This window comes from Alternaria postmessia (assembly GCF_024291825.1).
Source record: "Alternaria postmessia strain BMP 2775 chromosome Unknown scaffold_52, whole genome shotgun sequence".
In the NCBI taxonomy this organism is placed as follows: Eukaryota; Fungi; Ascomycota; class Dothideomycetes; order Pleosporales; family Pleosporaceae; genus Alternaria; species Alternaria postmessia.
The window spans coordinates 17,180-43,047 of NW_026260125.1; the positions used below are offsets into that span (position 1 = coordinate 17,180).

Here is a 25,868-nt window from a genome sequence, read left to right on the forward strand (position 1 = left end):
CTCCACGATGGTGCCGTTAAGTATCTATCCTTTCGACGTGTAGAATGCCTGAATCTACTCCCGTTGCTTTGTGTTTCTTGTATTGCGGTTCTTGTTTGCTTACTCGTCGCGTATTCTTTTCTTCGTCATGGATGCTACCCTAGCGCCTGTGGCGCGATCAGACTTTCCAGATACTATTGGACCTAAGAAGTCGCATACCATAGTTTCAGTCTTCAAGCGCGGCGAAGAGCATCAAAGTATGTTAGGCTTGAAGTCATGTGAAGAGGAGTCGTGTTGACGAACTGATAGGCCCCAAGCTCTGGAAATCCGCAGCGCTGCGCGCACCAGTTCTCATCTTCACGATCTTAATCTGCTGGACCATCATCGCCGTTCTTCAATATTTACTCGTACGAAGTCAGCGAGATAACGGAATAATCTTTGCTCCTAAAATTAACGACCTTCCTTTGAGCCGAACCTTTCTTTATCTTTACTTTCCGACGATCGTTGCAGTAATTTTTAGCATTTACTGGGCATGGATCGATTTGGAGACAAAACGATTGGAGCCATATTATCAACTAAGCAAGAAGGATGGTGCTCTGGGAAAAGATTCCCTGCTTCTGCATTACCCTTTCGACTTCGTACCTCTGGTACCGTTCAAGGCTGCCAAGGACCGGTAAGTAACACGTCTCTATTCAATATTTACTCATAATGATTATGGGCGCATCTAACCCCGTATCATTACTATTGAAGATAGCCCACACTCATTGGACAATTCTTCCAGTGCTAATCGACAGCAGACATTGGCCAGTCTTCTGGGCTTCACTCGCTGTTGTTCTTGTAACATGGGGTGTAGTCCCAGTACAAGCTGGTATATTCTCAGTGCGAACAGTTACGTGGACTACGAAGACGACTTTCGCAGTATCAACATCCTCAATTCCGATTGAGCAGCAAGCGACAACACTGAACCTTGGCTACATGCAATCAACCTACGGTATTGTCTCTTTGAATGAGACGCTTCCGCAGTACATGGATCGCAACTACACATTGGCACCATTCCGACCATCTACTAACTTACACACTATTGGTGAAGCGAGTGGTATATGGACCGCTCCGACGACCAAATACTCTCTCGACCTTTATTGTGAGGATGTGTCACACAAGGCCGATAACAGCACGACGATCTCTTACGCCAGTAATAGCGGCTGTAATTTCACTATTGGTTTGACTGGTAACGTGACGAAGGGCAACGTCCCTGGTTACGAAGGGGAAGCTTATGCCAACAAAGATTACGTAGGCATGTTTGTTGGGTAAGTCAGATTCGCAGTTGCAAAGTGGATTGTGGCTGACACTGCATCTTCATAAAGCTATCACAATGGTGGATTTGCCGATTTTTCGCTGGACTCCGTTTGCGATAAGTCCTCTAATACTACATTTTATGCTGCGTTCGCAAAGAACAAGGTATGTACCATACATGGATCGACACAGATCGAAACCGATCTATACAATACGCCCTACGATCCTTGTACCAACCACACTAACTTTTTTCACAGGCCCGTCCAGAAGATTCTCCAGAAGACGTCACTGCAGTATTCTGTAAACCTCTCTATTACCAACAAACAGTTATGGCGACAGTGGACATGACTACAAAAATGCCACTGAATGTGGAACCTTTGGCTGATAAAGAACCATTGCCATGGCACGTTTTCAACACTACAATGTTCGAGACTCTGTTGAACGCTGCCTCGTTGGGTCAGGAAGTCCGTGGTGACATACTCCCCGCAAAGTCACTGCCCAGGTATATAGAAACCATTGCTCGGGCTAGGCACGGACAGTTGAGTCTCAGCAGCGGCAGCCCTGGAAGCGTTGTTCAACCTATGGTTGGTCTAGCTATAGGTGCTGGTACTGATACGCTGGAGAGTTACCTAGAATGGAAGGGTCTTAGCAAAGCTTACGCGGAAGCTTATCGGGTATTGTTTGCCCGCGCAATGGTCGATGTTCTTGGAGACAACTTCTCAACCTACGATTCAACTCCCGGTCAGCAACGAGTCACCAGTGAGGCAGTCGTACTGGAACCGGTCTTCGTATACATCGTGGAGGGCCTACTAGGACTGATTTCGATTGCCACGATTGCTCTGCTTGTACTGTCTTTCATGCGAAAGAGATCGCTTCGGACGAACATGGGCACTATCGCCAGTGTCATGTCTATTGTCGCAGATAACGAGCCGCTACTCTCGGATTTTGCCGACTTAGACTGCTGCCCCGTTGAAGACATGGAACAGATCATCGGAGAGAAAAGATACAAGTTAATCAACGAGGATTCACAGATTTCGTAAGTCATCTTTATCTCGTTATTGGAAGGTCTGCACATGCTGACCAGAGTAATAGAATTATAGAGATCGACGATCGCATCGACTTTGGTGCTGGACCCCAGCTACTGGCTTCTAGGCAACGCCGCGACACACCAACAAACATCGCAAAGCCAGTCCGACCGAAGGAGTTCAGTCTATGGGTCGCGATTCCCTTCATAAATCTCTTCATCATCCTCGCAGTAGTACTTGGTGTAATCTTTGCGAAGGCGCGAGCTAACGGTATGTACGCGAAACCTGAGCTGACAAGTTACTGTGTGCTGACACATCAAAGGTCTTCCGTTGCCTTCCTCTAACACAATAGTCCAAAACATACTTGAAAACTACATACCGACAGCTTTTGCCACTCTTATTGAACCAATGTGGGTTTTGATCAATAGACTTCTTTGCATGTTGAAACCTCTAGAAGAGCTTCAGGGTTGCAAGGCCAAAGCAAAGAAGTCTATTGATCTAGACTACAGTTCTCTACCTCCACAACTCGTCATATTCAAGGCTATCAAGTCCAAGCATTTTATTCTCGCTGCTGTCTGTGGCATGGCGCTACTGTCCAACGTGCTCGCGGTCGCTTTTTCCGGTATCTTCAATCAAAGCTCAACTGAAGTACGACAGCCCCAGGCTATGACCTCGAAGTTGGATCTCAAGTTCGTAAACATCAATGGAAGTGTGGGTCCTGAAAGCTACCTGCAATTTGGTTCCCATGAATCATCTGGTGCATACGAAGGAGGGGACGGAGAAGACCAGTTTCTGATCGCGGAGTCGAACTACACGAGAGGCACACCATTACCAGCATGGACAGACGATCGGCTTTTCTATCAACCTTTCTCTTGGACCAACGAAAGTGGGAAAAGCGTCAACAACTCAGATATTCCCCACGTGGAAGCAACAACTAAAGCTTTTGGCGCCAAACTCGACTGTGAACAGCTAGAGCTTGGCAAAGATTCTCACGCAAGAATTGAAGTCGGTAGTTCTATACGTGCGTCCGTCAACGTTACAGTACCCACTAAAGACGGCGATGTTCGGTGTAGCAGCCAAAGCCTCGAGCTGAGGCCAGGACCTATAAGTGCGATACCCACGTGTCTTACAGGCCCCAGTGCTGCAGAGCTTGTTTCGATTCTCGAGCCCCGTATCAATGCAACACAACGTGAGAAAGATGCTTGTATGGGCACCGTTGTCATGGGCTGGTTGCGCGAACCGCAGGGTTTATGCCCTCTTGGTAGAAATCTGACTATTACCAAGAGCAACTCGATGTTCGTTCGATGCCGTCCAAGACTGCAAATGGGTACTGCAACGATTCGAGTTGATGGAGCTGGTCGCTTGGTACGAACAGTGCAGAACGTCACCGTGACAGGTGAGTAAATGGCAAATTTTGTTGCTAAGCTCGTCACACTAATTCATGGCAGAGGTCGGCACATCGAATGATACACTTCAGGAGATTTTTACCAACGAGCCCATCAACCTGATAGGTCAATCGAACAAATACCTGTTCAAATACAACGCGAACGGTTGGCACAATGACAGCTTCGCCGACGACTTCATGAATTATTTCGTCAAGAGAGGCAGCAATAGCAGTCGCCTGGTAGACCCATCTCTACCTCCGCCGACCTTCAAAGATATCTCGAAGCCGCTGGGCGATGCTTATTCAAGGCTTTTCGCCATCTGGCTTGGTACAAACAAGGACCTGCTGCTTGTAAAACCCGATACGCCAGCACCCATCCTACAAGCATGGAAGATCGAACAGAAACAGCACATTTTTGTATCGATGCCTATGTTCATAATTGCAGAGGCTATCCTCTGCATTTACGCTGTGGCTGCCCTATCTGTCTATCTGCACCGGCCGGGCCAGTATCTTGCGCGATTGCCCATCTCGATAGCTTCTATGATTGCCCTGTTTGCTGCTAGCTCTGCTGTACAGGACTTGCAAGGCACATCACATCTCGACAAGAAGGGCCGTGCCCAACATCTCGAGGCTATCGACTCGAGGTACGGATATGGAAGCTTCGTTGGTGCGGGCGATGGCCGTGTCCACATCGGCATTGAGAAGACTCCATTTGTGCGAGTGAGGTCTAAGACGACCTGGTTAAAGAAAAAGGTGGGATATTGGCGAAAGGGATCGACTAGTTGAAGTGGATGAAAGAGAGCGCTAAGGACTGCTTTGTGATGAGGCTCCGCGGCTGTAATTTGATCGCGAGCGAATGAGCGACCACATCACGTTCCTTCGCGACGAGCTTGTTTTGTTGGCCTTGCGAGGTCATGAAGCTCCTCTGAGGTGGTCCAGTGAGATGGCCAAAGCCAAATAAACTGGCTAGTGGAAAGTGGAGCCGGCGGCCATGTAACATCTAACACTCGCCAATTTCCAACACTGCTTTCGCCATGATGATGGAGATCGTCAACAACACCAGAGCGCAATTGGAAACCGGACCTGTTCACATGTCGGAACTACCACAAACTTCTGCGTGTGCCGCAGTAGGTTACGGACGCCGCCCGTAAAAAAGTAACGTCAGTTCCGAGAAACGTCGAAGCAAGAAGACCCGTTCAATTTCCGACGAACTGCAGCCTTATCTTACTACCCAATAGAAGGAGAACTCAACCCCTGTACATGTTGAGATTACACTACCAATGAGATTTTTGTCATGTGAAGATGAGCGTGCTGGACTTCTTTGTAGTTTCACTTTTGGCGGATGAATAGCACGCTTCTGGAAACGCTCATATCGAAGCGATTTCAGGAGTACTGCAGAAGACACCTGAAAGGAGTAAGACAATGCGGTGCTGGTTGTGCATCGGGCTCGAAGCAGGCATAAGTTGGGGTTTGTCACGTGAGCGGGGGTCACCAAAAGCAAACCCCTAATGAAAGCGTAGTTCGTACTCTACTTTGGGGTAGAGTGTCTGGCAACGGGACGGAAAGTCCGGATCCTTTGTGCCAGTGACAGTAGAGACCGACCGTGCCGTTCTGTTAGTTTATGGGTCTTCGCTATGCGCCTCTCTGTTTGGCGATCAGGCGTTGTGATCCTGTACGCTCAAGTTTCGGGGTGCCAAGGATAGCGTTGTTTGTAGCGGACCAAGTTGTGCTCAACATTGGAAGCTCAGTGTCTCAATTGGATGAGACGGATGAAAGTTACAGCTATCAATTTCCTTTCTGCATACCTAGGTAGAAAAGAGATTGTATCAGGGTATGTCGAAGAGTTGAGGTTCACACGGGATAGAGGCTGGAAGAGGTTTACTGCCCAAGGAAATGTCGGTAACAAGAGAGTGCAACGACGGGATCGGATCATACATAACAATTAATCTTGGACGGGTTGGTGAGTCTATTCAGTGGTCGAAAGTTCAACGACCAGGGTGACTAAGTCGACGTCCTGCGAGAGTACCATTTCGCCCTTACGTGAGTGGTTGTGTCGGAAATGACGACCGCCTTTCGACTTGGCATGTGCAAAGTTTGGAAGCCTCGAGGCTCGCGACTTTGTCGTTAGCCTGATCTTGCAGTTCATGGACGACCGAGCTGTGAGACGGAGATTTGAGATCGACTAGTTGTGGAGAACGGTGACGCGTAGTAACGCTCGTGCGGTCGGGGAAGACTACTGGAACTGCCGAAAATACATCTCTATGGAATATGGAAGAATAATTTAGTTTCTGGGAAAAGGCAGCTATGAAAAGAAATGTGGTTTGAGTCGTGTTTCGTGGAAAGTATACGTTACGTGAAGTCAGAGGGCTTTTGCATAAACCCTTCCTCGATCACCACATCGTATGTACTATACAAATAGGAGAGGAACGGCTGTTATTGCCCGTTTCTGCATGTCTTGTTAATATCTGTTAGATTCGCCTGACAGGTTTTGATAACCTCCAAATGCTGGCATCAAGCCCGCTAGTTTGTGCCCTTTGAGCAACAGGAATAACATGACCAGTAACGCGTGATGGCGAGAGGGGTTTGTCGTTTTGTTTCGCGCCGTTGGCGTTTTTAACTCATAGCTGGTGTTGAGTGGCCCAATACCCGTATTTCACGGGATATCCGAAACGAAGCCTTTTAAGCCTTTTTGATCCCCACTGGTCAGCTTTTCAGAGGAAAGGAGTGCCTGGCAATGTTGGCTCCCCACCAGTCCATCATCTATGAATTGTTTGCGCGTGAGCAATTTGGTGAAACCAGCTACAGTCGTTATATGACCAATCAGTCGTTGAAGCGATGAGGGCCTGGAGGCGACGGCGCCTTTCCATCACGAGCTGATGGCGACGGCGGGTCGGTAGCGAGACCCGCGGGTCGCCGCCGCCGGGTCGCGATTGCACGCACGCAACCCAACGCCACAGCCACACTCTCCTTGTTTTGGTGTCCGCCAGATTTACATCCTACGTCTTCACCGACGCCTACTCCGAGGACATGTCGCTCACGATGTGGCGCAGCCAGACAGACACGAGGCCACGACGATTGCATTGTGTCGATCTCCCAGATTAGCAGCGTTCACGACTATGAACCATGCATAGACCCAAGACTGTCAATAGTCAGGGTCTAATATTGTCGAGAGTAACAGAAGTGACGGCTAAAAGGTGGAGGCCCAGAAGAAGACCTTGCGCATGAGGGATACCCAGGTTGCGACGCATGAAGTTCGATGACATCGACGCGGCCTGTCGCTCGTAAGGCCTGCAATTAAAGACGTCTTTGTCACAATGAACGGCCCGCGACACTTCAGTCTCCAGCATACAATCTGGCGCCCGTGTCGCAAACACGGCGGTAAGTAACCTCTGCGTAGCCTTCGAGGAGTCATCATTGTGCGAACTGGTTTGTTGTCGGTCAAGCCATCGGCGTACGCCTGGTGTGCCTGTAGGCGAGCTCGCCTGCCAATGGGAGGCTCCGCAGCAACTTTCGCGAAGGATGCTGATCGTTTCAGCTTTAGCAGACGATCGCCACTCCACACCATGGCTAGCTCTTCCAGCTATCGAGTTATCGATAGGCCAGGATTCGGCATTCCCCTGCATAACACACAGACCACCGGCACAAGCTTCAAACCTGACGTCGGGCCCCTGGCCATAGCCTCGCACCAATGCTTTCCTATCTGAGTCGCTCTCCGCTTTTTTGTTTCATGGACAATGCTCTTGTCATGACCACATGGCCAATGGCATCGGTATCGTGCCTGCCGAGAGCTCAGGACTTTGACGTTACACCACTTATCCTGTGCTCGTCCCCTGCCGCTAGACTCGAAGGGGGATGCCAGCCGAAAGAAGCCCGTCAACCGTTGCAAGAGAAGCCTTGCTTCGTCGAATAGCCTATGCGTCTTCACGATGATCCGCCGGGCATAGGCTCCTGAGTCCTTGCAATGCTGTGCGAGTCCCTCCCGACCGCCACAGGCTAGCCATGTAGTTAGAAACGACCATCCTTATATAACCTAACACGGTTCCGTCTGCTTTTCCTTCTCATCACAGGCTATTCACAGCAGTACCAAACTTCTTCTCTGTTTCTTTTGCTTTTGCACGTCTTGCCAGTGGCAGATCACATTCTTTACATCCGCCGTGCGTTACCGAAGAGCTAGACTCAACACTCTTCCCGCCTATATCAAGTGCCACTTGATCCGCAAACTCAAGACAACCACAGCCATCACATTCCTTCCATCGCTCAGCAGGTCTAGCGATATCCAAACGAGAACACCTTCTTCTCACGTCACTCTTTCAACATCAACATGTTTTCCTCAACCACCATCCTGATGGCACTTGTTGCCAGTGCCACCGCACACATGACCATCGTGAACCCGGTCCCTTTCGGCAAAGATACACTCACCAGCTCTCCATTGGCTCCTGGGGACTTCCCTTGCAAGCAACGCTCCGGCGTGTACGACATCACTGAGATGAACCAGTGGAATGCTGGCGAAACCCAAACTATCAGCTTCCAGGGTTCTGCAGTGCACGGTGGTGGTTCATGCCAATTCTCTCTTACCACTGACCCTGAGCCCACCGAGCAGTCTCAGTGGAAGGTCATCCACAGTGTTATTGGTGGATGCCCATCAAACGTATCGGGCAACTTGCCTGAGGCTCCCGAGGGCCATGGAGCGGCTACGTTCCCGGTCACGATGCCAGACAACATCCCAGATGGTCGCTACACTTTTGCATGGACTTGGCTCAACAAGGTCGGTAACCGCGAATTCTACATGAATTGTGCTCCGGTACAAGTAGGTGATGGATCGAGCAAGGCCTCTACCGCCAGCGTCTCTGCAGCCTTCTCCAGCCTCCCGGACATGTTCGTCGCCAACCTACCTGATACTTCCTGCAGCACTGCCGAGAATGAGGACTTCAACTACCCTAACCCTGGCCAAAGCGTTGTTGAGGGTAACGGTGCCTCGCTCGGAGACACGCTCACTGGTTCCGGATGCGACCAGATGACCAAGATGGGCGCTGGTAACGGACAAATGGGATCCCCCACTCAACCTGAAGCTTCGCAACCCGCTGCCAGCCAGGCCCCTGCCGCCACCTCTGGATACGCTGCACCACCTGCATCCAGCGAGGCTCCTGCTGCTACTTCAGGATACGCTGCTCTGCCCTCCAACGGCGGTGGTGTCTTCGCTCCTGGTGCTTCCTCTGCCCCTGCTGCTGAGCCCACTGCCCCTGCTGCTGCACCTACTCCTACCTACGGCGCCGAGCAGCCAAGCAGCGTTCCCGAGCAGCCAGCCTACAGCGCAGCGCCTCAGGTCCCGGACAACAGCACTCCCAGCGCCCCCGCCAGCGGCAGTGACTGCACTCCTTGTGACAACGATGGCGCTGTTGTCTGCATGGGCGAGAACCAATTCGGTCTTTGCAACCGCGGATGTGCTGTGCCTCAAGCTCTTGCCAACGGCATGTCTTGCTCTGCCGGAGCTGTCGTTGCTACCGCTTCCCTTAAGCGATCACCTAAGTTCCCTCGTGCCCACCTCCACCGCCGCCACGGCTCGTCTCTCTTCGTCTAAGGGTCATGCTTTGCACGGTCATTGGAATGTCTTGGACAGTCTCACATACCCTCAGCCGCGGGCTACGAAATGCAATACTTGGGAGTTTGGGATACGGATTGGGACACCTTCGGATCGGGTTGTCACATGGGTTGGGATAGGTTTGGGTCTTTTGTTGATATACCTTCTCACGTTGCGCAGATACACTTTTGGTCTCGCTCGTGAATTTCTTCTTTGCTTTACTGCTGTTACATCCATTCTTTCATGACCGGCTCTAGATCGAGTCGGCATGCCCTGTTGTCTTGTTTAGAGAGAAGCGCTGTGATCGGCCTCGTGTCTACGAGTGCAACATACCCTGTACTTACTGTACAAAACAGAATATATCGCTCATTCATTCTATAAAACTGTTCTCATGCTTGATCTTTGTGACTCGCTTGGTTCCCTGAGTATGTCCTCATTGTTACGAATCTCCAACAGTCTTTGGTGAAGATGCGCATGACAACCGAACAAGGGCTCACCATTAACATGACCTCGAGTCTCAACTGTCTCATCTCAAGTTCGGTGAGCCACATCAATTGTGGCTACGAGCGTGTGTAGCCAAGGTCGACCACGAGGCTATTCACCGGTTTATGACGTCCTTGGATGGCGGGCTTGTGATTGGGTGGCAGGCACACAGGGAACAGCCAAGGGGACCGGCGGCGACTTCCCCTCTGATTCCCACTTTCAGCCCTAAGCTCCTGTCGCCAGCGCACACCCGAGCACGCGACGAGCCAGACGACAATTCTCACTCCGGCCATTTGACTACTGCCATCTCGTGCTGTCAGGCCCCAGAAATTAGAACGCGCCGAGGCCTTCGTTTCGCACGCCGCCGCCACTCAAGCTTAAGCGGTCATTGCGCTCGCCCCACTACTTCGCTGCCTTCACCTCCACCGTCTTCTTGTGCTCACACCCTACGGCTTGCTGCATAGACTGCATAGATTGCCCAACATGGACAACCAACAAAAGGACGTCGACCAGTCCCAGTACATTGACAATGCTATTCGCGCCGTGCGTGAGAAGAAGCCGCTCCCTGAGATCGACTTCACCCTGCATACTATGGAAGATGGAAACCAAGTGAGCACACAGGAGCGTGTATGCAAAGGTATGCTCAATCTGTGCCTCCCGCCATACTCTCTAGCCATGACCTGCGCTTTTGCGACGTTCCAGAGGAATGCAGCCAGCTAACCGTGCCGTGTTCCCCAGACGTACAAGCACCCGCCTTCCACCCACCCACCGACGAGCAATTCTTCTCGCCCCAAGATCGCACAAAGCCCAACATCCAATTCCTGAAGCAGCACTTCTACCGTGAAGGTCGCTTGACCGAGCAACAGGCGCTATGGATCATAAAGAAGGGTACCGAGATTCTCAAGTCGGAGCCCAACATGCTTGAGATGGATGCACCCATTACTGTGTGCGGTGACGTTCACGGACAATACTACGATCTCATGAAGCTGTTCGAAGTCGGTGGCGACCCAGCGGAGACGCGCTACCTCTTCTTGGGCGACTACGTCGATCGCGGCTACTTCAGTATAGAGGTAGGATAACGAAGGGACGGCTGATATGCATTGGCTGACACTCGCAGTGCGTTCTGTACCTCTGGTCTCTCAAGATCTGGTACCCCAACACGCTCTGGCTACTTCGAGGAAACCACGAGTGCCGCCATTTGACCGACTACTTCACCTTCAAGCTCGAGTGCAAGCACAAGTACTCCGAGGCCGTGTACGAAGCATGCATGGATTCCTTCTGCGCATTACCGCTAGCCGCTGTCATGAACAAGCAGTTCTTGTGCATACACGGTGGACTGAGCCCTGAGCTACACACTCTGGATGACTTGAAGAGCGTACGCAAAACAGCTCCACGTACAGCGCCATTGCTAACATTGTCAGATTGACCGCTTCCGCGAGCCACCTACCCACGGCCTCATGTGCGACATTCTCTGGGCTGATCCTCTCGAGGAGTTTGGTCAGGAAAAGACCAACGATTTCTTCGTCCACAACCACGTTCGTGGATGCTCATACTTCTTCTCATACCCGGCTGCCTGCGCTTTCCTCGAGAAGAACAATCTCTTGTCAATCATTCGCGCGCACGAGGCTCAAGATGCTGGATACCGAATGTACAGGAAAACACGGACAACTGGTTTCCCTAGTGTCATGACAATCTTCAGTGCGCCGAACTACCTCGACGTGTACAACAACAAGGCTGCGGTTCTCAAGTACGAGAACAACGTCATGAACATCCGACAGTTCAACTGCACACCTCACCCTTACTGGCTGCCTAACTTTATGGACGTCTTCACATGGTCATTGCCCTTCGTTGGTGAGAAGAGTAAGCAAAATCACTTGTCCATATGCAGGACTTGGACTAACAAGCTCTAGTTACCGACATGCTCATCGCCATTTTGAACACCTGCTCCAAGGAGGAACTCGAGGAAGAGACACCCAGCTCTCTGGCGTCGGGACCATCATCGCCTCCTCTTTCCAGCCTCGATCCCGAATCCACCGAATTCAAGCGACGTGCGATCAAAAACAAGATTCTGGCCATTGGTCGACTTTCCCGCGTGTTCCAAGTGCTGCGTGAGGAGTCTGAGCGCGTTACTGAGCTGAAGACAGCATCAGGTGGTCGACTCCCCGCGGGTACTCTCATGCTTGGTGCGGAAGGTATCAAGCAGGCCATTCACAGCTTCGAGGACGCTCGCAAGGTTGATCTACAGAACGAGAGGCTCCCGCCAAGCCACGAAGAGGTACGAAAGTCTCAGGAGGTTAGCCGAGAGCAGGCTCTCGAGAAGGCCACCAAGGAGGCCGATAACGACCAAGGGCTCGCCACCGTCGCAAGGCGTATTAGCATGTAAGTGTTCTTTTAATTCGACATGTTGTATGCCTGCTAACTGATGTAGGTCATCTGGATCGGGACGCAACCGGAGAAGCTAGGCGCGATTCAAGCGCTCGCGATCCGAGAGTGAGGCTGATAGACGAGCTATGACACAGCAGGATGTTTAGGTTCTTGATTTCTGTATTGGCGGGCCACCAAATGTCATCAGTATACCACGTAGGCGTATGTGGACCAGCGTAACCTAGAGGTATCACCTTACGAAGTACGGTAGTAATTTGTCGGTCGACTGCTCAACCTCAAAGGGGTCGACTTCTCATTGAATCAAATAAAATCACATCCCTATCAAAACAAAGCGCATCGACTTCGTTGTGCAAGCGTGATGTGAGCAGACTGCGCACGGGCCCGGGCCGAAGCTAGCTTTGCCGACATACGTCAACATGGACATTTCAACAGCAATGCTCAACTTCAAGCCCGATGCCTCCATGGGTGGCCTCAGTGCCGCGACTGACGATCTTTCGCAAGGCAGGGACGATTGATCGGCTCCCGCTTGCGCGTCGCTGTCGCAATGTCCTCACCTCACGCTCGACGATCCTCCGCGTGCGCTCCGCATCGACACATGTCTCGCCGACCGCGATAAATCTGCGCCCGCACATCCCACCCCGGAACAAGGAGCTGTATGATGCGCTGTCCGCGCTCAGTGGAGCCGCCGAAACATATGTCAATATCAGCAGGCTGCAATTGGCACTGCGGGGTCTCGCCGCGCAGGATGCCGTCACAAGAGTTGCTGGTACGGTATACGCGCAGTACAACTCGAGGAGCTAGCAACTGACGAGATACAGTTCTCGGTCTGAACAGTCAGTTAAGTGCACAGCAGCTTGCACGGCTACTGCTCGCAGATCCGCTGAGTGCTGAAGAGCAGTGGGAGAAGGAGCTCGTGAAGACGAGCGATGGCAACGAGAGGGCGGTACTACTAAAGTATGTGCACTCCTACTGTCGCAGCAGATACCACAGTCTCTAACATGCTTGTTGTACAGATATGGCGATGACCCCGATGCACACACGCCTTCACCCCTCTACAAAGTCCTCTCAATACCCTCACGAACACTCCAGTCGCACAACCTAGAGGTCCTCGTGTCTACCATTAACGTTAATGTCGCCAGATCCGTACCTCATATGACAACGGAGAGCTCTACTGAATCGTTGTTGGTTCCCAAACTCCAGGCCACTTCTGCACGAGGACTACCGGTCCCATACCCAGTACATAAGACATTGGTACTGGGAGAAGGATTAGACAGTGCGATTGCGTTTGGAAGATTCTCGGCGGATGGATTGGAAGAGGCGCAGGAGGTCGTGAAGATGGCTGTTGACCTTCCCGCGCCATCGGAAGAGGCGAAACAAGACACTCATACCGCAAGCGCCCCTATCAATATTCAGGTCGGCACAAAGGCACTCGACAGCTTCCGTGAATCGATTCAGAACTCCATCATATACGAGCGGGGGTGGTTCAAAAGCGGCTTGCCCACGCTGTCGGAGTGGCTGATTCAAGATCTCCAGGCTACAGGCACCTTGAAACCACCAATGAAGACACTTATCAGTTCTATAGCGGATGATGTGGAAGCGAGCATCACGAAACAAGACGCTACAAGATTACAGCAAATCGCTTCCGTTCCAACAGAACAAGATGTAACAAGGTCTATCGTCGGCCATCTTGAAACCTGGGCCGAAAAGTCTCATGCAGAGCTCCGCGATCAGCTCGATGAAGCCTTCACAGCGAAGAACTGGCACAAGCTGGCTTGGTGGAAGCTACTCTGGCGTGTCGACGATGTCACAATGATCAGCTCTGAGATCCTCGAACGGCGATGGCTCATCTCGGCGGAGAAGAACAGCATCTACCTCGCCGGTCGCATGAACCAAGCCGGATTCCCAGATGACGTCCAACACCTCGCTGTCGCTAACATCCCTGAGGTGACAACGCAGGAAACAGCACCGACAGCAGAGAATCCACGAACGGACCTTTCCACCAATGTCCGGAAGCCGATGCCATGGTCTGATCACATTCCTGCTGCTCGCACAGAGCTCATCAATGACACTGTCCCGCCTCTCCAGGCCCTCGCTCAACGACTCATCTTACAGACCTTCAGCACGACGTCCCTCTCTTCTGCTGCATCAGCACTCCTCTACGCCTCAGTATCTTCCTTCTCCGTTTTCGAGGCTTCAGCTGTCGCAGCACTTGGTCTCACATTCTCTCTTCGCCGTATGCAGAAGCTATGGGAAGGTGCTAGAGAATCGTGGGAGGATACCCTGAGAGAAGAGGGGAGACGTACGTTGAAAGGTACAGAGGAAAGGGTCAGATTCATCATCAGGAATGGAGGAAAGGAGTATGTTGAGGATGAAAGCGTTGCTGAGAGGAGGGCAGCGAGGGAAGCTGTAACAAAGGTTAGAGAGGCACTTGAGCGGATGAATGGTGGTGCTGGAAAGTGAAGTGTATGATAGATGTATATGAAGCCGATCCAATATTGCATGGCATGATCTTTCCGTTGTAATGATTGAAACGAGTAAATGTCTTGAGCGATCATCTTCACTCAACCTTCTCGTGGCATAATGGCTGTCAACATCGCTGATTGAAGATACCGCGCAGGCACCCTGACTTGGTGCAATTTACCATACCTTGTTCAATCACACAACCCTATCATGCCCATTCGCCGTGATGCGTGGCTACTCGCAGTGTCAGACTCTGCAGCTTGTCATGCAGTTGCGGAAACACATTCCCATGTTCTGCTGCATAGCATCGTCACCCGGTATCTAGCCTGATCCACTGTGGTTATCTGTCGTTTTCGTTTGTAAAGATTACGAGTGAGCCTGCTATACTGTTACCTACAACATTGCTAACCGTTTTTGACAGTGATGTCACACAGCAAGGAACGAAAGACAGTCTCTGTTAAGACACCGTAGCTAAGGCCTGTTTGTGAGTAACATCGTTACTATATAAAGAGAGAAGAATATGCATCTATATCTTAAACAAGCTAGAGAAGTCACGTTACAGAGGGAGCAAAGGTAAAGGTACTTTTAGTTTGTCATGTACAGAAGAAGACTAGCTAGTTATAAGAGATGTTCTGCAAAGCGTAGATAATAGATTCCGTGCTTAGTTCGGTTGTACCTTTCTTGCTGGGCAAGACGCAGCTAACAAGAAAAACCTGAGATGGAGTGAGATGGAGTTTCCAAACAGAAAGCCGTGCCGCCGCACTATCAAATCGCTGGTTATAAAATGAATGATAACAAATTAAGCATGTCTGTGTTGTGTGGTTAGCGATGTTAAAGAGGGAAAGTTAGAGGAACAAGTTCATGTGGCCTTACCAAAATCAAGGTGAGGAGGACATCACGCTGTCTTTCTTCTTGAAGTAAACCTAGGAATTGAGGCGTGAAGATAGTTCCTGAATAAGTTGCTGTGCTGTGCTCTCTCTTTCTTAGTCAAGTTGTTCTATTTGACGTAGAGCAGTTGGTCTTTAGGGACCTTTTCCTTAGCTATAAAGATCTTCTCCGGCTTTGACTTAGCTGATTCGCAGTAAATAAACCATCATTCGCTTGTGCCTTTAGCACTAGTACTGCTATAAAGTTCAAAGTCATAGCCATAGTTAATCTGTTGTTGGTTAGAAAGATGATCTGTGAGTAGACAAGAGATGCGCACCTCGAGCTCAGACTTCTCTTTCTTTGCGTTTGCAACATTAACATCGCTCTTTGCCTTGGCCTCGTACTTCTTTCTGACCTTCCGGTCTTCTTCTTGTTCTTTGGCATGGAGGGTTTCCTTCACTTCTTTCACGCTCGAACTTCTAAGCAGGTCGTGATTACCCTTTAAGTCGCCCTAGTTATACACAGTTAGTACTGATATGAAGCGAAAGATACTTTGTCACGTACCCGTCTTCCACGGACAGACACGCTTGGTGTTATTGTCTTTCTACGCTTTCGAGATCGAACTGGCAAAATCGGCTCGTTGTCTTCGCCGTCTGATGGAACATAATCATAATCGTCGTTGTCGAGATCGAACGGTATATCTTTCATGTCGGACAATGCTCTCGCAGGGCGTTTTGCACGCGAAGATGACATATCGACGATAACAAATAATAGTAGATACGCAAGAAGTAGAGATAGTATGATTGTTCGAGTAAGGAGGTTGTAGATAGGTAGACTGGAGTGTAAGAATCTAAACCTTCAACCCACGGAAGACAAACTTATATAGTACATGCTACTACTCCTACAGGCGGTCAAATAGTCGGGGATCTGTCTCTCACCCCTAATGCAATAGGTTACTTACCTACCCCGCCTTTACAACGAGATGATGATAAAGTATAGGTAAAGGCAAATGGCGGTATGTTGAGAGCGATAAGAGTCAGGCAGCGGTGTCTAGAGGACAGACAGCGAGTGGCTGGCACCATACTTCTCCCGCGTTTGCAACGAGTGGTGATGAAAATGAAACAAACAAGCACAAGTGCTAGGGCTGCAGCGGGTGGGGACAGCAGGGCAAATGCTGCGCAGAAGTGGACAACGTAAGGTTCAGGAATTACCTGGATGTCTTTTTTTCAGTGGAGAAGAACAAGCGCTTAAGGTTGTAAGTATTGTGAAGTTGCGAGATGAAATATGTAGTTTGAAAGCGAAGTTTAATTAGGAACTTGACCAAACATCCTACCAAACGCTGGCTAGACATTGTAGTGACTGTGTCGCAACGCGAGACAAAAGACGCAACAAATACAATCGCAAAAGCTAGAAATATCCTGCTACCCGACAATAGAAATCTGTTGCAGGCCCGCCTAGAAGATCTCACCAAGACGAGGCTTTCCACCCTTCCAATCGTCACGCTCGTAGTAACGGAAGACCAAGTCGTAGCCATCTAGGTCGTGCACGATGCGGTCAACGCGACGGTATCCTGCGATTGACTCCATCCTCTTGGCCTTCTCAACATTCTTGCCAGGCATCTCATCAGCAGTAGGCTTGGCCTCAAATAGAGTGACACTGAACCTGCCAGGCTTGAAGATACCGACTACATGCTCGACCACATCAGCGGTCTCTCGGCCGGTCTGGCGGGCAGGCACGTTGGTCTCGAAGGAGGCGTAGGAACACTGAGGCTCGGGCGTAACGTGCACAGTGAAGTAATGCGTGGCATCAGAACCCTTCTTAGAGCCGTTGGGAGCACCGCCCGGAGCGGGAATAACACCGTTAGCAGAGAAGCCGCATGGTGTGAAAAGATAAGCGTCGATGCGAGCGTCAGGGTACTTGGAGGTAGGGTAGACATCAGCCAATCCACAGTGCTCAGAGACGACAGTGCCAAGCGTGTGGCCCTCGGTGGTCAGCTCTTCAGGGAACGTGAGCTCCTCGTCAGAGTTGAAACCGGAATGGTCAGAAGACGTCTGCTCGAACACGTCGAAGCTGTCATCAGAGGTGTGCGTGTTGGCAGTGGAGTTGAGAATAGTAGAGCCACCGAGACTCTCGCTCTGACCATTCTCTTCCGCAATAGTGCCGAGAGATTGGATGGCATTCTTGCGAGCTTCACGAGCCCTCTGAATGTAGCGACCTTCCGCAACCGCACTTGCGTCCTCTAGATAGAACTGACGAGCGTTCTTCTCGTCGAGGTCGGTCATCAGGATTTCCAGAGTCTCGTCCTCTTCTTCGTCGGTGGCCTGTTCGCGCAACAAGCGCTGGGGATGGCTCACAAACTTGGTTTCGGTGTCAGGCACAAGCTTCTCCTCACCAGGACTGGGAGGAGGAGTGAGGCTGGTGTCTGGACCGGTAATGTAGAGGTACCAATGTTCGCCGTTCATCTTGCCAATCATGTAGGCACTGCCACCCTGGAAACGGTCGTCAAGGTAACGAACCTCATCGCGCCAGCTGCGGTGGGGTCCACGCTGCTGGTCAGGGTAGAGGTAGTTCTTCCTGCTGTAAAACACGCGGTATGGTGTGGCGGCTGGCGCAATACCGGATGCCTTGGGGGCAACGTAAGGGAAGCCAGCGTCTGCAGCAATCTCCAGCATGCGAGTAAGGCCCCAAAGCAGAGTAGTAGTTCCGCAGGTCTTGAGCACCACCTTGTGGGGGAACACAAACATGCTCGACTCGGACAAGAGGTATGCATCGACATGCTCAGACTCGATGACGGAGAGAACCTTGCAGTTGACCAGATCGAGCATGTCCTTCCAGGTATCCGCCGACACCTTCTTCAGTCCAGCTGGACCGGCCTGTCCAGGCAGTTCAGTAGCGGAAGCGCTGAACCATACTTCCAGGAGCTTCTCGGGACCCTCGAAAGAGTTGGTAGAGTCGAGATCGATAGTAGCCTCCTTGTTGATGGTCAAGTGAGGGGTGCCAATATGCGACGAGGGCGAGGCAGTGTAGTGCTGAGGAATCTCAGTAGCGACCATCTCTCGATTGTGTGGCTGTCGCGCGCACAGAACGGATAGGATAGGTGTGTTTGTTGGCCGAGTTTGTACAGAGGCTGTGAGAGGTGGCTAGCTATGAAGCTATGTGCAGCTCAACCTCGCTCAGACAAGCAATGCGGTGCTCGCCTGAGAAGAAGTGGCCCACGGGTCGCAAAGAGTAGGCGAGGCTGGCGTGTGCCAGCAGCAGTTTATGGAGAATAGGGTAACCGACCGTAGTCGATGTTAGGGAGGTCGGGCGTTGAGGGGAATAAACGAGGCCTTGCGCCGGGAAATGGTGGCAGTCGTGGGGGTCCTCGCGATACCAGATTCCGATACCCTGGGCAAGTATCGGGTCCAGCAGACGAGGAGATCTGCTTAAGAGGATATGGTAATTGGTGGTGGGTTGGAGGGCGTGGTGGGTGTTATCGAGGCCTGTGGAGGTCAGCGCTGGCCGTTTGGATGTCTTGCACACTGCTTCACGCGGAGACAACGACTCACTTCGCAGGCTTGGACAGAAATCGTACCAGGTCCTCTCGACGCATAGAAGAGCCGAAGTGGGCGGCAACAGGTGGTCTGCGGGCTACCGTAGCCTAGGCAGTGGTGTAGAGGGAGAAGAGTAGGTCTGCCAGCGTGACGACGGAAGTCTGGTGGGGAGCGTAGAGCAGAAAAGTCAATGCAATGGCGTTGGGCGCTGATAGAATCTGCCTATGGATGAGCCGGCCAACTTCTCAAAGATAGTCGCAAGCTGTAGGTGGACAGATGTGGGCGTGTTGAGGATGTCAGAAGAGCGACGTACTGTGCGCAGTGGAAGCAAACTTGACTAGGGCAATTTAACGTGCGTGCAGCTGGGGCGACGTCGTGGGAGCTTCGGGCCTTCACGCGACACGATTTTTAACGAGTGCGGTGTTTTCGCATCAGGACGTCACCGCCTGTCCCAAGTGGCTGGAGCGCCCCGCCGCCTGCCACTGCACCCGACTCAGCCAAGTCGTTTGCGGGTATTGCGTCCGCCACCGTGTGCCTGACACACGACCTGAGAAGGTCCGACTTGTGTTGCTGCCATGATCGGCTGCCGTTATATGCATCAGGGAACATGCTACCATCCCCTATCCGCGCTATACCCTGCCTGGTCTAGCCGTCCGTCGTTGCGGCTTTACACGTAGTACCTTTGGTACCTGATATTACCAGCACAGCCTTACGCCCTCACCCAGTACCCGATGGGCATATGCTGCATCCTCCTTTACAATCTCGTTCACCAAGCTATCCCAGCCGCATCGTTGCAACAGACCGCCCACCACAACTAACGCTAAACCATGCGTGGTTTGATATAGTCAACTTGATTATATCGCCCGAAATAACAATCGTAGAGAGCTGCATATACATGTATATCACATCGCCATAAGGATGCCAGACCCTATTGCATCAGCACAGCCCCTGCAACCAACAAGCATCCTCCCAGCAACCCATGGCCACGGGCCGAAACACCATGCACGCCATCCAGCCTTCAGCTCTAAATGCATACAACAAACCTGATATACCTATATCTTCAATCAACACTCATTACAACCTAACTTTCCCTAACAGGCATCTCCAACTTCACCTTCCCTCTGTCCATCATCGTTGCGAAACACTCCCTCAGATCTAGCACTAGCGCATCCGGGGCTTCGAAGCCTGGTAACGTCGCAGGGCGACCGGCATGACGCTTCACCCAGGATATGTCCCAAGAGCTCGCACCCCACATGAGCGGTGTCGCGTTACTGCTGTTGGGAGGGAGGAAAGTGGAGATGCCCAGGGGAGTACCTGTGAAGGTTTGGTATGAGGGGGATTGCATGTCCATGTGTGCGCGGCGGAGCCAGCGGAGAGCCTAGTTGCGGGAGGACGTCAGCAGGAATAACCATGAAGAAAATCTCAAAAACGAGCCACTGTAGCTTTGGACAGGTCTCCAGCGGCAAATATGCGTCACGCACGAGTACCCCCAGCCTTCTCAACACCCACGCGTCAAACAAATGAAAGGTAACGTACCGCTTCAGGCCCAGGCAACCACTGCAACATTGTAAAGTTTAGTACCTCCGTCGGGCTCCACGTATAGCTTCTCCCATCGCCTTCAGCTCTTCCCGGGCTCGTCGTATCCCCGGGTCGCTCCGTAGATGTTGAACGCAACTCGTCCTGTTCTTCTTGCTCTTCGTCGCCACCCTGCATCTCCAGCTCAACAGGCGAGAGGAACGGACTCCTCGATCGGGACGACGAGAGCGGACGCTGTGGCAGATCCCTCGTATGAATGACATCCAGCAGAGCGGCTAGCAACCCAACCGGTGAATCGCACAAAGAGAAAGCCAGTGTCTGCGGCCGGAGGGAGTAGAGTCGATGCAGTGTAGGCCCTAGCGGCTCACCGTCATACATCCCGTCCTGTATGGCGAGGTGTTTTTCGGCCATACTCTGTGATGGAGCCTGCACTTCACTAGGCATGTAACCAAAGCTCAGCAACGGCACTTTTGCCTTTGTCAACTTAGCAACACGGTACTTGAAATACCGCATGGCTCCACTCTTCAACTTTGGCTTGTCAAACGACGGATTTGCTGTATGCACTGCCAAACAACTTTTTGAATGTCTCAGCGCCAGTGCACGACAGATGCCAAAGCCCCTAACAAGGTTCGTTAGCTACCACATCTCAGACTAATTAGCATCCTACCTACCATCCCGTTCCATGCGCAACAAACTGCGCATACCCCAGCCTTCCCATTAGCTTCTCGAATACTTCCGCCGTTCTGTGCAACCCAAATTCTTCTTCCATACTGGCATCGCTGAATCCGAAACCCGGTATGCTCGGCGCGATGACATGAAAAGCCTGTTGTGTGCTGTCGCCGTACCCTGGTAGAGAATGCGGATCTGTTAATCCGTCAATGACGCGTTGAACCTCTATGAACGAAGAAGGCCATGTGTGGCAGAGAAGTAAAGGGATGGCGTTGGGGTGCTTGGATCGTTTGTGTACAAAGTGTATGCGTAGCGATTTGGTAGTGGCAGGAGAGGTGACAGAGGGCACAGTGATGGTCGTGCGGTATTGGGGCAGGGTGGAGTTGAAGCGGGACTCGGCGGCGCGCCAGTCGTAGCCTTCTAGCCTGTGAGACTGTCAGTTTCTAGGATGTTTGGTGCGGAATCCATGTGCGATGCATGAGACAACACAGCCAGTTGTTCTCTAAGTGAGGTGGATCCATCACAATGCTTGTGAGATCGTGTAGTGGTAAGTCCTGATTCTCATAGGAGTCATAATCTTTCCATCGCAGTACAGCAACACATGTCTTTGCGGATCCCACTCCCGATTTTTTCCTACACGCAAGTACAATTTTGACAAAGTAGAAGCTAACATACCAGAAGTCTAAAAGCGGCTCAAGCACGCTCTTCGGTGTACCTTGCCCCCATCTCCTCTCGTTCGGTAACTCAAGTTCACGCGGTAAACGCGTCAAATCAAGTTTTTTCTTCGTAAGCTCAAGGTACTTAGCAGATACCTATGTCGCAATTAGGCCAACCAGCCCATTGGTACACCAAAGGTAAGGATATACGCACGTGCATGCTATACGTAGTAATGGCTTCATCGTCGTGGGGCGCCGCCATGATACGGGCTTAGAGCTTGATATCGAAGTTATTCTCTTTCCAATCTGTTGCCGATATTATTCACATGGTATATTGCTAAGGGTATAGTGCACGTACCTTTATGGAGCGTCATGTATATCCTAATCTGGTTGTTAAACACCCTGTTCCCACAAACAGGTCGTGATAATTTTCGCTAAAGACTCGGTACCAAAGATTGATCAAAGGGCATATCAGTGCGGAGAAGTAGAATGTATACCACTAGCTAGTGGAAGCACTACATAACCATAAGGTACCTCCGCATAACACTATCACTTGTCGCGATGGCATATCAAGATAAGATCGTCCCGAGGCGCGTCAGAGACGGCTTAGAGCTTGCGCGTTTTGCTTCACTGTCAAACCATAGGAAAGATCTAGAAGCGCCTCATAGAGATTCATCCGTTGTTGTTGGTTACCTATCCCTAGTCTACCGACATGTGGCGAGTGTTGTGGCTGTGCAGCCGGGCTAAACATGATCGGCAAATGTCAGGCTTCGATTGGGGTAAAAAGCCTAACCTGCATTCCAGGCACACCAATCAGCGTTCACGGTGCAACTAGCTCTCTTTAATATGATGATAGAAGCTGTGGCCAATTTTTGCCATGTGGCTGGAATAGCATGGTCGTGACATATCGCTACACATCCCTAACAGTGTTGGCGCCGGCATTACCGCTGCTCGCTGGGGAGCGTTGCGCAGCTTGATTTGTGACCCCGCGCAAGTTGAGGGAGCCAATTCGCTGCACAAGATTGCTCCCTACCGCATCTACAGCCCCTCTTGGCTGTAGTAGTGAAGGAGCTGTGGCCCCAACTTCTTGAACCTTGACTAAATGTAGGTGTGCGAAGTTAGTCCGTGTCTCACATGCACTTCATACAAGGGCATTACTTACACAATCTTATGCTAGTGTTGTTCCAAACCCCGGCAGTACCCTTGGCTACAAGCATCTCGGCCGCGAAAACGAATCCCCAGAGTAGCGACTCGTACCAGCCCAAAGATAAGGCTGACCATTCAAAGAGATGTACCCTGATAGGCGAAGGTTCAATTCCGCGTATCTCAGTCTCGCGAATAGTTTTCAATGCTTCTGCCGTGTCGTTGGAGCTGCCTGAGCTAGGCATCTTGGGACCGAGCTCCGATATCAGCATAAGAATGGTATGTAGCGGTAGCTCCGAAAGCCATCCTTCCAGCTGCGAACAAGATTAGACAAGTCTGTCACTGAGGTTGAGTTCACTTACCCATGGGACAGATGGTGTGAAGAACTCATTGGTAGCCAAGGCCGGACCGGCTGCACTATGTAGACTGGTCATGCTGTTCTGCCGGGAGAAAGCAGGCTGGCCTACTGGCATCTTGCCTCTTGCTTTCTCTGACATACCTCTTACCTGGGACGGTACAGAGTCTTCCACAGATGATGCTATCGACGCACTTCTGGAAGCGCCCGACTGCGACGGTACGGGAGACCTTGATGGTTCTGAGGGTCGTGCATCTTCCGCGTCCGAGTCGTCATCGTCATCGCCAATAGCGAAAGCACTGTCCTCTTCTGGTACGTTCCCCAAGGTAGGTGTCCGGGCTACTGTGGGACTTCGGAGGCTATCGATAGAGCTGGTGCGAGTGAGATCTTCGCCGCCCTCCTTACGTTGCTGGTTCTGCCGCTCGATCTCTTCTTGTCCGCTTTCCAAGGTGAAATCTCTTAGCGCCTGGAACCTCTTCCGTGATCGTACGATAGCGTACACCAGGTTGGGATTGTGTTGGTATTGATGTTCAATCATGGCGTTAAGAACCTCTAGTAGTGAATGCAGAAGAGTGTGATTGTTCTCGTTGGCAAAAAGGAAACTAGGAGATGACATGGAAGCAAACAGTTGGAGCAGTTTAGAGCTCGAGGCGCGCCCGATGTTCTGGACATAGGCCGCAATGTTGTTGAGGATCGCGAGTAACGCAGGATAAATGGCGTCTAATCTGCCTTTGCCAGTTGTGAGTAGGGTATAAATGGACTGACACAATTAGCAGATGTATAGTCTTTCATTGTCGTACTCACCGTGATAACGTAGTCGGCGTAGGTACCGTGGAAATTGGGTATCCGTATGCTAGCCGGAAGCGACTCCTGTCCCTCAAATGTCTTATTGAGGCTCTTGCCAAATTGCGGCTCAACACTCAATGTCTGGAGTACGAAGATGCACATACGCACAAGACCCTGCTTTGATGGGTCGTTGCGCTGGTCGATGGCGTAGTAAAGCACCAGCACGACGAAATCATGGGCTCTGTCAGTATCAATGATGAAGGAACGGAAACGCTTGTTGCACTGCAGAGCCTCCCAAAAGAGCATGATCATCTCGGGTGCCCATGTGAGTGACTTGTGGCTGCCAGGAAGGTAGGAGGTGTTGGCTTGGAGCTATATTATGTCAGCAAAAGGAAAGCGGTATTCTAGACATGTCGCATACTGGCTGATTCAGTATCCTTGTCATACCGTCGACCAGGAATTGGAAGTCTTGAGGACGGTGCAGACGGCCAAGGAAATGGCGGAAGAAATTCTTGGGTGCAGGACCGTTGCCAGACTCAGGTATGGGGTACAGGATCAGTACCAAGAGTAATTGTAGGCAATATGTGACCAGGACCTGTCTCTGGTCCTTGAAGACGACGTGATCATATGGCACGCGCCATGTGGCGGGGTTGTATTTGAGGGTCTGCGGGGGTCAGCAGTGCACAAGATAGCGTGCAATGCACTCACGGTATTCAGGAGGGAGCAGAGAACGGACAGGACAACCTGTTTGTCCGGACACGTCGCGATATATGTAATGGCCTTGACGCCCTTGACTGGGAGCACACCCGCAGACATGTACATGGACTTGCTTGCCAAAGTAAGCAGCAGGCGCAAGATCTCGGTCCGGTTGCTCTCAAACTCCTTGGTGGAGGCGACAGGCGTGTTGCAACCTACGCCACTCTGCCATATCGCATACGTGACCTTGTTCTTGCCTGCTGTGACCTTGGGAAGAGTGAATTCGGAGAAGAAGAGAAGGTCAATCAGCGTGTCGATAATCTCCTCGGCCAGTGGCTTGGCTTTCTCGAACTCGGGCTCCTTCTCTGTGGGCGTCTGCTCTGGGTCGGCCTCGTCGAAGATGACCTCGCTTCGCACCAGCTGGCCCCGCCGACTGCGCTTCCGCCGCGCAGCCCAGAAAAAGTGGTCCTCCCATGTCTCGAGATGGTCGGCCTCATACAGAAAGGGCAGTAGTCGCGTCAGGACCCTTATGCAGTTGAGGGCATCGCGCTCGGGCGCTAGCTCAGGGTCAGGGAAAGAGGGGTGGTTGCGCAGGACTATGAGGCGTGAGGTAACGGCGAGGATGAGCGTCTCGAGATTAGCTAGGTTGTTGTCGCGGGTGCGGCGAATGTCTGCGGGCGAGAAGAGCGAGAAGACATCCTCAGTCGACTCGGGTAGCTCCCAGAACTGGCGCCATGGTCAGCACAGCAACAGCATAGAGAGCAACGAGCAGAGCATACGCCAGTCCAATAAGCGTCATCGGCGGGGATTTGCTTGGGCTCAGACAGGCGAAAGACGCCTTGCTTGAAGGAGAGTTTTGAATCGGATGCACCCATTGGGAAGCATGTCACGTCCTCATGTGCGCATTCTATGTGCTGGGAATAGACACGGTAGTCGTGGTGGTGAGCAGCCCTGGAGAACAGCCTCGCCGAGAGTGACGTCGGCAGGGCCCCCCTAGCAAACGCCGGCTATTCACATGCTTTCGCGTCTGGGCGCGTTGC

At 51.6% G+C, this 25,868-nt stretch overlaps 8 protein-coding genes across 8 annotated transcripts; 4 read left to right on the top strand and 4 right to left on the bottom strand.

The window, feature by feature from the left end:
- Positions 1 to 821: 821 nt before the first annotated feature.
- J4E82_007527 (uncharacterized protein) lies at positions 822 to 4,467 on the top strand (the record flags this gene model as incomplete). The annotated part of the gene is made up of 6 exons (XM_051733771.1): positions 822 to 828; positions 869 to 1,269; positions 1,530 to 2,308; positions 2,365 to 2,567; positions 2,620 to 3,693; positions 3,746 to 4,467. 6 exons carry the CDS (start codon positions 822 to 824, stop codon positions 4,465 to 4,467), a joined length of 3,186 nt encoding a protein of 1,061 aa, XP_051586417.1.
- Positions 4,468 to 8,056: 3,589 nt separating this feature from the next.
- J4E82_007528 (uncharacterized protein) lies at positions 8,057 to 9,259 on the top strand (the record flags this gene model as incomplete). Its single annotated transcript, XM_051733772.1, has 1 exon — positions 8,057 to 9,259. The coding sequence occupies one exon, from the start codon at positions 8,057 to 8,059 to the stop codon at positions 9,257 to 9,259; it is 1,203 nt and encodes a 400-aa protein (XP_051586418.1).
- A 966-nt stretch (positions 9,260 to 10,225) lies between these two features.
- Positions 10,226 to 12,125, top strand: CNA1 (3',5'-cyclic-nucleotide phosphodiesterase (PDEase) (3':5'-CNP); the record flags this gene model as incomplete). The annotated part of the gene is made up of 5 exons (XM_051733773.1): positions 10,226 to 10,379; positions 10,481 to 10,812; positions 10,860 to 11,117; positions 11,164 to 11,602; positions 11,653 to 12,125. 5 exons carry the CDS (start codon positions 10,226 to 10,228, stop codon positions 12,123 to 12,125), a joined length of 1,656 nt encoding a protein of 551 aa, XP_051586419.1.
- Positions 12,126 to 12,588: 463 nt separating this feature from the next.
- On the top strand, positions 12,589 to 14,587 carry J4E82_007530 (uncharacterized protein; the record flags this gene model as incomplete). The annotated part of the gene is made up of 4 exons (XM_051733774.1): positions 12,589 to 12,592; positions 12,633 to 12,893; positions 12,946 to 13,081; positions 13,141 to 14,587. 4 exons carry the CDS (start codon positions 12,589 to 12,591, stop codon positions 14,585 to 14,587), a joined length of 1,848 nt encoding a protein of 615 aa, XP_051586420.1.
- A 1,093-nt stretch (positions 14,588 to 15,680) lies between these two features.
- On the bottom strand, positions 15,681 to 16,207 carry J4E82_007531 (uncharacterized protein; the record flags this gene model as incomplete). Its single annotated transcript, XM_051733775.1, has 3 exons — positions 15,681 to 15,743; positions 15,792 to 15,965; positions 16,019 to 16,207. 3 exons carry the CDS (start codon positions 16,205 to 16,207, stop codon positions 15,681 to 15,683), a joined length of 426 nt encoding a protein of 141 aa, XP_051586421.1.
- Positions 16,208 to 16,908: 701 nt separating this feature from the next.
- Positions 16,909 to 18,507, bottom strand: J4E82_007532 (uncharacterized protein; the record flags this gene model as incomplete). Its single annotated transcript, XM_051733776.1, has 1 exon — positions 16,909 to 18,507. The coding sequence occupies one exon, from the start codon at positions 18,505 to 18,507 to the stop codon at positions 16,909 to 16,911; it is 1,599 nt and encodes a 532-aa protein (XP_051586422.1).
- Positions 18,508 to 20,068: 1,561 nt separating this feature from the next.
- J4E82_007533 (uncharacterized protein) lies at positions 20,069 to 22,110 on the bottom strand (the record flags this gene model as incomplete). The annotated part of the gene is made up of 5 exons (XM_051733777.1): positions 20,069 to 20,365; positions 20,524 to 21,142; positions 21,195 to 21,617; positions 21,868 to 22,004; positions 22,063 to 22,110. 5 exons carry the CDS (start codon positions 22,108 to 22,110, stop codon positions 20,069 to 20,071), a joined length of 1,524 nt encoding a protein of 507 aa, XP_051586423.1.
- A 648-nt stretch (positions 22,111 to 22,758) lies between these two features.
- J4E82_007534 (uncharacterized protein) lies at positions 22,759 to 25,703 on the bottom strand (the record flags this gene model as incomplete). The annotated part of the gene is made up of 7 exons (XM_051733778.1): positions 22,759 to 22,946; positions 23,011 to 23,305; positions 23,354 to 24,106; positions 24,151 to 24,504; positions 24,554 to 24,796; positions 24,841 to 25,554; positions 25,608 to 25,703. 7 exons carry the CDS (start codon positions 25,701 to 25,703, stop codon positions 22,759 to 22,761), a joined length of 2,643 nt encoding a protein of 880 aa, XP_051586424.1.
- Positions 25,704 to 25,868: the final 165 nt, after the last annotated feature.